Source organism: Haemaphysalis longicornis, unplaced genomic scaffold, assembly GCF_048455015.1.
Source record: "Haemaphysalis longicornis isolate Haplotype H1 unplaced genomic scaffold, Haemaphysalis longicornis Haplotype H1 scaffold_1, whole genome shotgun sequence".
Lineage (NCBI taxonomy): Eukaryota > Metazoa > Arthropoda > Arachnida > Ixodida > Ixodidae > Haemaphysalis > Haemaphysalis longicornis.
In genome coordinates, this window is record NW_027526203.1 from 482,599,269 (window position 1) to 482,608,712 (window position 9,444).

Sequence of the window (9,444 nt, forward strand, 5' to 3'; positions counted from 1 at the left end):
GTCCTCCAAGTGAGGAGGAGTTTTTGTGTAAATCATGAAAACCAGCAGTGACAATTGTGCCTCAAATGTACAGCTTTATGTTCCCCTCTGTCAAATATAGTCACTGTGGAGAAAGATAGAGTATGCACCAAAATGGCCCACAGTGCTGAGCTAAACGTCTCTTTTATAGTTGCTGTCCTGGACTGCTCAGAACTGTCCCAGAGCAGCCCCTTATTTTTTCCACATAAAAATTCCCTGGCGAGAGCCGTGCTCGACTGCCAACAAGCTTCTTAGAATTGTCCCAACAGACAAATAAAAGAGAACATCAAAAACCTTACACTTCGAATGTACCAACATTTCGAACATGCTGAATGTCCCCCAGGTATTGTAATAGCAAGTGAAGCAGAATTGGAAGGGAAGTGTGGGTGACAACTTCCTTTTATAGGTATTGCTTCAAGCCCTAGCAGTGCGGGAAGCACTAGTAAGCATAACGTAATGACACTGATTAATATTCTCCATTTGCAGCTCCTATCCTTGCGAGTCCCAGCTTGGTATAACGTTGGTTATAACCGAGTTAAGGGGGGACACTGGTCTTAAACCTATTTTCTTTGTTTTTTCACCAACTGCAATGAAACTTGGCTCCCTGGTGTAGTTTGCTGTACTGATCTCAAATATGCACTTATTTTGTTTCTCCACCAATTAGTTTCTAGTATAATTAACATTAATTAAAGATTTTTTGCATAATCAGTAGAAAAAAGCCTAACTAACTGAATGTTGCATTCTGCACCCTAAAAGGGACTAGAAAGCTCAAGGAACACAATGGTAGGAGTACTTTTTGGATCAGGCCACAAGTAGAGATTTTATGGCAGTTTAAAATTTGTCGTTCAAAACTTGGGTACCATGAGGTACGGTTCGGAGCAAAATAATTTTTTTGACACATATAATAAAAATTCTGTTCCTATCATTGTGAGCTTTGCACATTCTGCTCCACAATACAACAAAAATTATTGTTGTGTGTGCCCTGAGAGCTGAGATAGCTCTTCCGCAAGTTTGCAAAAAGGCCAGAATTAGTGTTTTGAGAAAATGAGGAAAGAAGCAGCACACTTGTTCTCAGTGAGAACAACAACAAAATTGCAGTGTATTTACACTGGTATCGGGTCAGTAGCCACCAGGCACATAATCTGTTTGACTGGAGGCACCGGAGTGGCGCTTCTTGAAAGCTCGCTGCATGCCGTCAGCTGACTTGTGCTTGCGTGCAGAAGCAGATTGGCGACGGCGGTCTTTTTCAGCCATACCCTTCGCGCTGGGAAGCCCAGGGTTGAAGTCAAGTTCCTTTAGAATGGCAGCCTAGGCTCTTTTGTTGCCTGTGTTGAACTTCAACACCGCCTCAGCCACAGCAGCTTGCACAGTGAACAGCGACTCGTGCTTCTCCTTGGGTGCCAGGGCCCATATCATGGAGTGGAGGGACTCGTTTGAGTTCTGCGTTTTGCCTTGCAGGCAGCGCTGCAGGAGCTTTTCGTCCGAAAGGCACGCGTACACAGGGAAGAACAGCCTTGCACACGTGAGGTGGGAGGTTGTATCTGTGATTTGGTGCGGGCTCCCCCTTCGCCTTGGCAGCGTTCTGCCGACACCATGAGTCCAGGCCTGGTGGGCACAGGCTGTGGTTGGATACGGTGTCATTCGAAGTGATGTGGTGGCAGGTGGCCATCACCGCTTTGTGCATGGCCCTGACGTCACCACTGTGCGATTTCAAAGCCCAGCTGTAATAGGAACTCAGCTTAGTGACAAGGTCGCCAGTTAGCCGACCCTTGCCACCGAGCCTCTCAGATGCCAAGCGCGTACCTTTTGCAAGCAGGTTGCGCAGGGAGGTTCCCATCATCTTCACATGATCGACACAGTCTTCCTTCGTAATTTGAATAAAACCGTACACTTTGGCATCCACTAACGCCAAGTAAGTGCGGCTATCGCCGTCTGACAGAATTGTGGTGTACCTCAGGTTGTGCCGCTGCAGTGACCTCTCAAGGAGGATGAGACTGGCCTCCACCTCCATCTCACCAGCCTTCTTTTGAGTGTTTTTTTGACAGACGTGATTGTCTTTCCAAGCCTGGTAAGCGGGGTCGCCGACCTTTGGCACGCGCTCGCACCCAGCACACAAGTTGCTCAAGACGACGAAGTCTACAACTAATCCCGTAAAGAGTTCGATGACCACGCCGACGCCGATGTGAGACGAGTGGCCTCGCGTCATCTACGACCCGTCGTACGTAACAGAAATGTTACCGGGGTTCCCCAGTTGCAGCTCGTCGTACAGCTTTCTCACTGACCGCGCACTTGTGGCCATCACGTTGTCGGTAGCACGAGTCGCAGCGGGAGCAAGCTTCTCCTTCACGTAGCCTTGCCACGTTTTGTTGTGCAGCCCGCGGTGAGAAATGTTCATTGTAGCGAACACATCGTTCAGCGCGGTTTGGCGATTTCCTGTCGTCTGCATCGCTCGCACGGTGAGAACGTTCACGACAAACGGATTCACCTTCTTATCACTCTTCACGCGAGGAGAGCTCCACTCCGAGGCAATATCACCGCACGTCGCACACGCGATTACCATCTTTATGGAAAGGCCGTACGCCCGCTCGCCTGTTATAAATGTCACGCTGTCACCGCAAACTCTGCACTTCATAGCTGACAGCAACATGTTGACGAAGTCCAAACTATCAATCACAAAGCCGCTCTCGTCAGGTGGGCCAGGAGGAGCGTCATTGGCGCTAGTGACCAAGTTTGATTTCCGTTCAGTTGCAGGAGTTGAAGAAAGCGCTTTCAACTGTTCTCGGGCAAACACCTCTCTCTGCAGCCCATCTTCGGGTTGCAGCATCACTGTGTCGCGTCGAATACGGCCGCTTTCCGATGCATTTCCGCTGGCTGGTGGAGCTGTTAGGCCTACCTTGTCGGCGATGGCTTTTGCGCAGCTCGGCGCAGGAAGCGCGTCAGGCCCGGCGGATTCCTCTGCAACAGCCGGGCACTTTGGAAGTTGTACACTGACCGCTTCCTTTTTTTCCCGAACTTGTGCCTCGTAGCAAACTTTCGCTCGGCGTTTGGCATCGCTCTTGGCTTGTTGTGCGAACACGATAAGCAAGATGGGGCCACCTCGGACGCGCTCGCTACCACAGCAGACGACGCACGTACCAGGCTCTACCAATCAGGAAGCAGCATTTGGTCATGTAGCTTCGTTCAGCGAATAGGATTGCCAGTTGCGGGATTCTTTTGGCGCCGTTTTTTTATTCAACCAATGGCTGCACGGAGGCGTTTGGGGCAAGAAAATAAAGAAGAAAAGGCGCTCTTTCAAACGGTACCGATGTTGCCGCGATCCGCCATGTTGGTCGACCGCCACACGAAGTGAAAAAAGCTGCGTTTTCGCACTGGCTTCAATGAAAATTTGGCTCTCACGCGCGTTATAAATCACTATCACGTTGTAAATAGTGGTTCACGAGGCACGAAATTTCAAACACAAGTAGAATAATAGTTGCAAAATCCGAAAATCTTGTTTCCAAAAAATCGACTTTTTCACGATTTTTCGGCCGCTAAGACCCGTGTCCCCCCCTTTTCACTCATTCATCATTTCTAAGACCTAAGACCTCAGTTATCATTTCTAAGCAACCCCGGACCGCCACACGAACAGAAAAAAGCAGCATTTTCGCACCGGCTTCAATGAAAATTTGGCTCTCACGCGCGTTATAAATCAATATCACGTTGTAAATAGTGGTTCACGAGGCACGAAATTTCAAACACAAGTAGAATAATAGTTGCAAAATCCGAAAATCTTGTTTCCAAAAAATCGACTTTTTCACGATTTTTCGGCCGCTAAGACCCGTGTCCCCCCTTTTCACTCATTCATCATTTCTAAGACCTAAGACCTCGGTTATCATTTCTAAGCAACCCCGGGTCTTAAAAATTGTGCTAGGAGTTCAAGGAGGGCCCTTACAGTTAGAGTACCTTTTGCTTTGTGGATGGCCACAGGAAGGGGATGGTAGTTGTGGGCATTGTACTTGTCTTCCCGTTCAAAGACTTGCTTCGAGCTAAGTGGATACAGCTGAGCCTGTGTCCGTTTCTGCAACAAACTCAGCTGCCAGCGCAGGATCTTGGGGAAGAGGCTCTTGGCAGCATGCATAACTTTCTGCAAAATTGACCGTAGTCAAAGGTGGCACACAAGTACAGTCACACAAGTGCAAAAAAAAAAAAAATCCACACTATAGAGCACTTGTCAACGTTTACACATAGGCAAAGTAGCAAAGAAAATTTAAATCCACCGTTCCATTTCTGTCCTTTTTTTAATTATCTGTCAAAAATACCCATTAAATAAATTAGGGTCCAGCATCTCCACTCAAGACCGACTCGTGAACGACTTCTGTTACAAAAACGGTGTTTCCATTCGCTCCAGTTGGGTGTAAACATACACAGTGTTACGACGATAATTCGAACACTAAATTTTTTCTTTTGCGAACTTCACACGAAGGTCACATTTTGTGGTCTATTTTGTTTGACACCGAGAGAACAACAATGGTACTTTCCTGTTTATTCTGAAAATAAATAAAAACGATTTTCACCAATGGGAAAATGGTGGCCAATTCAGATGTGCGAGCCAGTGCAAGTTGATGATGATGATGATTTGTGCCTCTCCATTCGAACTGGGACATCGGTTGTCAGCAACCCACTTGCCTGTTTTGTCCCACTTACTTGCCCTACCCTTAGCTACTACCCTAACAGATCTGCCTTCCCCTGGCTCCCTCCCCCTTTTTTCCTCTCCCCGCAGTTCTAAATTTTCATACGTATGATTGCTCCCCCTGCATGCTAATCTCATCCATACTTTTCGAAAACTCCCCCCCCCCCCATTCCAGCCGCCTCTTCGTCACTCCCGCTCACCCCAAATCCCAAGGCCTCCGCCAACGTCGTTTCCACATCGCCCCGCGCTGGTCGTACCTCTGTGCAGTCCCTGACAATATGGTCTATGGTTTCCCAATCTCTGCTGCAGCATACACGTTTCATCCTGCTGCCTGTAGATACCTGCGCATGCCCGGCCACTCAGACACCCCGCCCGTGCTTCAAAGAGCAATGCACTGCCTCTCGTATTGCCATAGAAACCTGCCTTCCTGATTTCTAGTTTCTCTGTCCTATAAGTTTCCAGGGGTTTTTTTTGCTTCCATTCTCTGTGCCCACTTCGTCGTCTCTGCTGCCTTTACCTGCTTTTTAACTGTTGTGTAAACCCCACTTTCTCAAACCGACTTTCCGTACCGCTTGGTCAGCTGTCTGCTCCTCCGTCTCCACTGCGTGTCCATGCTCCTCATATACAAGTACTTAAACACTCTTGCGGCCCATTTTTCGTCCTCCATGTCACGAAGTCGCTCCTCAAACTTTATCTTGCTCTGCGCCTCCCTCGCCTCGAAAGACGACCAGCCCATATTCCCCTGTACCACTTTGTTCGTAGTTTTGGTGTGGGCCCCTAAGGCCAGTCTGCCTACCACCCTCTGAATTACCCCCAGGCCCACTTGGGTCTCTGGTTTCATGCAGATAACCGAATTTCCGAAAGTCAATCCTGGTACCATGACCCCCTTCCAGACTACCCTTACCACCTTGTATTTGTTGCAGCCCCACAGTGGTCTATGCTGCATTACAGCCGCGTTCTGCCATCCTTTTGTCTTAAGGCGAGCCTCATGCACATTCGTGTAACCTTCGCCATTGTTAAACCATATTCCCAAATATTTATACTCTTTTACCCGTGGAATTTCTACTTGTCGCACTGATACTGTTTTGTGCTCCGTGTCTTTGTTAAAAGCCCATGATGCCTGATTTTTCTCTGCTAAAGGATGGCCCTAGGTGTGTCACTTCTTCACTGCATATATCCATCAAGCCCTGCATACCTATCCGGTTGTCTACAATCAACAGCATGTCATCTGCATACATTAATCCTGGAACCCACTGTTTCACCACCTGCCTGTTTTTCATGTATGATAAGTCAAATCCAAGCGTACTGCCCTTCAGCTTCCTTCCTAACCTCACCATGCAGATCATGAACAGCAGTGAGAGAGATGACATCCTTGTTTCAAACCCTTGTAGTTGACAGGCCTGTTGTATGTTACCCCCTCCCACACTATTTGCACTTGGTTCTCCTGGTATAGTTCCCTAAGTGAATAAATTCTGCCCCCCCTCCCCCCATCCTCCAGGAAAATGTTAGAACATGTTATTGCGGGATTCATTCATGAATTTCTTGCTGAAAGAAACATTCTGTCGCCTTATCAGCATGGCTTTAGGAAAAAAATGTCTACTGTTACGCAATTGGTCACAACAGTGCATCACTTCTCTGCAGCTTTGGATAAGTCCGGACAAGTCGATGTGGTGTTCCTAGATTTTAGTAAGGCCTTTGACAAAGTGCCGCATGATAAGCTTTTGTATAAACTTGAATTCATTGGCCTTCCCGATTGTATTTTGAACTGGATTAGAGCTTATTTATCAAACAGAAAACAGTATGTTGATATTAATGGTTGTTTCTCTCATTCTCTTGCTGTCACGTCTGGTGTACCCCAGGGCAGTGTACTGGGGCCACTGTTGTTCCTTCTTTATATAAATGATTTGGTGTCTGTAATTCCTGAAGCGGTCTCTGTGAGGCTGTTTGCCGACGATTGTATTGTTTTTAGAGAAATTCGATCTGACGACTGTGTTGTGTTGCAAGAATCCCTATTTCAAATAGAGAGGTGGTGTGAGGAGTGGGGAATGATGCTTAATGCCGCAAAATGTGCTTTTTTAAGAATAACACGAAAAAAAGTTTTCTTTCATTCTCAGTATTTTCTCCAGAACACTGCAATCACAGACGTTGCAGAGTATAAATACCTCGGCATCACTCTAAACTCTACTTTAACTTGGTCGTCCCATGTATCACGCATTTGTTCAGCTGCATTTACGAAGTTGTGTTTTTTGAGGCGCAAATTAAGACATGCCCCAAGTCACATCAAGCTTTTAGCCTACAATACTTTTGTTAGAGCCAAACTGGAATATGCCTCCGTGGTTTGGGATCCGCCCCTTAAAAAGGATATTTACATGCTAGAGCTCGTCCAAAGAAAAGCAGCACGGTTTATTTTTTGCAAATATGGGCGTTACGAGTCTCCTTCGAAGCTCATGTCTGACAATGGCATTCAATCCCTAGAATCTCGAAGACGCTTGGCCCGGTTATCATTCTTGCATAATATTGTTACGTCTAAAGTGCAAATAACTCCATCGACTTTAGTTCAACCCTCAAGCACAAGAAGGACACGACACACGCATACTCAATCCCTTCAGCCTATTTTCGCAAAAACAAACCAGTTCAAGCTTAGTTTTTTCCCCCGTACCATTTCTGAATGGAATGCACTTCCGGAAACAGTTGTTCAAGCCAGAAATTTTTCCGAAGCGCTCCATGCGAGTATTTGTCACTGAGTATGTGCATTGTACGGTGTGTCATGCCTTTACCGATGTGCCTTATTTTTTGGTTTGTTGGTTTTCTTACTTTAAAAAAAAAAAAAAGTTTGAGCCTTGTATAAATGATTGTGTATTGCCAGTTGCCCCTCCTGCTTGGGCCAGAAAATCTGGCTTGCAGTATTCGCAATAAATATTCCGTAGCCGCCCCCTGTCTACGTTACATATGCCGCTTTAATGTCCAGCAAGGCTAACCACAAAGGTCGGTTTTGCATCTTCACCACCTCTCATTGGCTTACTACAAATAGGTTGTCATCTAGTCTTCTGTTCTTTCGAAACCCATTTTTAAGTTCACCTAGTGTCCTATCTTCTTCTACCCACTGCTCTAGTTCAAATTTCACTGTCTGCATTCCTAACCTGTACAGCACTGATGTGAAGGTGACTAGTCTGTACAAGCTCGGTTTAGTCCTGTCTCCTTTGCCCTTGCACATTAAGTTCGTCCTACTCGTTTGCCACGTGTCCGGTATTGCCTTTTTTTCTATCCCTGTGCTGATGGTTTGTAGTAGCTCTCCCTTGCTCTTCGGCCCAAACTGGTGGATCCCATCAGTATCCCATCTGTGCCTACTGCGGTATTTTTGGGGAACTTATCCCCTGCATTTTTCCACTTGAGCTTATCTATCTCCAGATACTCCGGCCTCCCTGCCGTGACATCTCTAAGATGCTGCGGGGCTGCTTCATCCACCTTACAGAATTTCTCAGTGATAATTTCATGAATGTATGCCAATGCTTGCTCTCCCTTGAGCATCTGCCCCTCTTTATTTGCCCCATTGATTGGCCCTTTCTGCCTTGATTATTTTTTCCTGCATAATTTTGATGAGCCTGTCATATTCCCATATTTCTCCAGGATTTCTTTCTATGTAGCTTCTATACTTTTGGCTATAGCCGCAATTTCTTTACTGCTTAAATTTGTGTACTGCCCCACTCGGTCTAGTTTCGCCCCCCCCCCCCCCCCCCCCCCCCCCGGAACGATGGCGCCAACTGGGGTACGCAGAGTGAAACGGATGATGGGTATTCACGCTCCTTCCATGGCAGGAAGGGGCCAAATGGGGTAGCAGACAATCAGAAAATGTGAAAGCAGGTTTTCTGATCGTCTGCTACCTCATTTCGTTCCTTCCACAGTAGGAAGGAGCCAAATGAAGCAGCAGACGATCAGAAAATGTGAAAGCAGGTGAGGAAACAAATCCAATGTTTATTAGAAACGATGAACCACGGGAATATTTTATTATGATTGGTATCAGCTGTTATGCAACTATTTGTGATCATCGTAAACCATGGACAAAACGAATTTCCTGATCGTCTGCTACCTCATTCAGCTCCTTCCTACCACGAATCCCCATAGTCGCTTCGCTCTGCATACACCAGGTGGCACCGTTGTTCCAAGATAGCCTGCACTGGCTCGCACATCCAAATTTGCCACCCTTTTTCCATAGGCGAAAATCGTTTTCATTTATTATCAGAATAAATAGGTAAGTTCCTTCGTTGTTCCCAGTGTCAAACAAAATAGACCACAAAACACGACCTTTGTGTGAAGTTTGAGCACGAACCGAGCAGCAGTTCACTCAGGAAAAAATTTTGAAGTGTTCCGATTATCATCGTAACAGCCTGTATTTGTAACTATCCCGTCAATAATTAGCCGGTGTTCTTGGTATTATCAGCAAACAAGAGGGTGTTAGTATTGCTCTGGCAACTGGAAATTGTCCGCCGTGATATATTGGCAGCAATGGTATTTCAGTGTTCTTTTCGTTGATGATTCATCCGTACGTAACTTGGGCCAAGAAATGACCCACCCCAACCCAAGGCAACACCCTCCAAGGATAAAGTGACCATATTACTCGGACCCCAAAGCGGGACGGGTATTATATCTCCACCATGCGGCCTTCCTGGTCCTCCTGGTTTTTTCCTGGGCACTAACTGATACTTCTTGCTTGAATGAATTGCCTTCATGAGTTCTTTATTTTTGTTGATGTGTCACAC

The 9,444-nt window shown here is 46.5% G+C and overlaps 1 protein-coding gene across 3 annotated transcripts in view; it reads right to left on the bottom strand.

Moving 5' to 3' along the window:
- Oat (Ornithine aminotransferase precursor) overlaps positions 1-9,444 on the bottom strand; it is a 51,494-nt gene that overhangs the window by 40,686 nt on the left and 1,364 nt on the right. Inside the window, exon 2 of one of the 3 annotated variants that reach the window (XM_077688352.1) lies at positions 3,961-4,141. In XM_077688352.1, coding sequence (XP_077544478.1) covers positions 3,961-4,135 — 175 coding nt within the window. In that variant the 5' untranslated portion in view covers positions 4,136-4,141. Of the gene's footprint in view, positions 1-3,949; positions 4,142-9,444 lie in introns of those variants that run through there. The other 2 variants (XM_077688353.1, XM_077688354.1) reach the window with 2 other exon arrangements.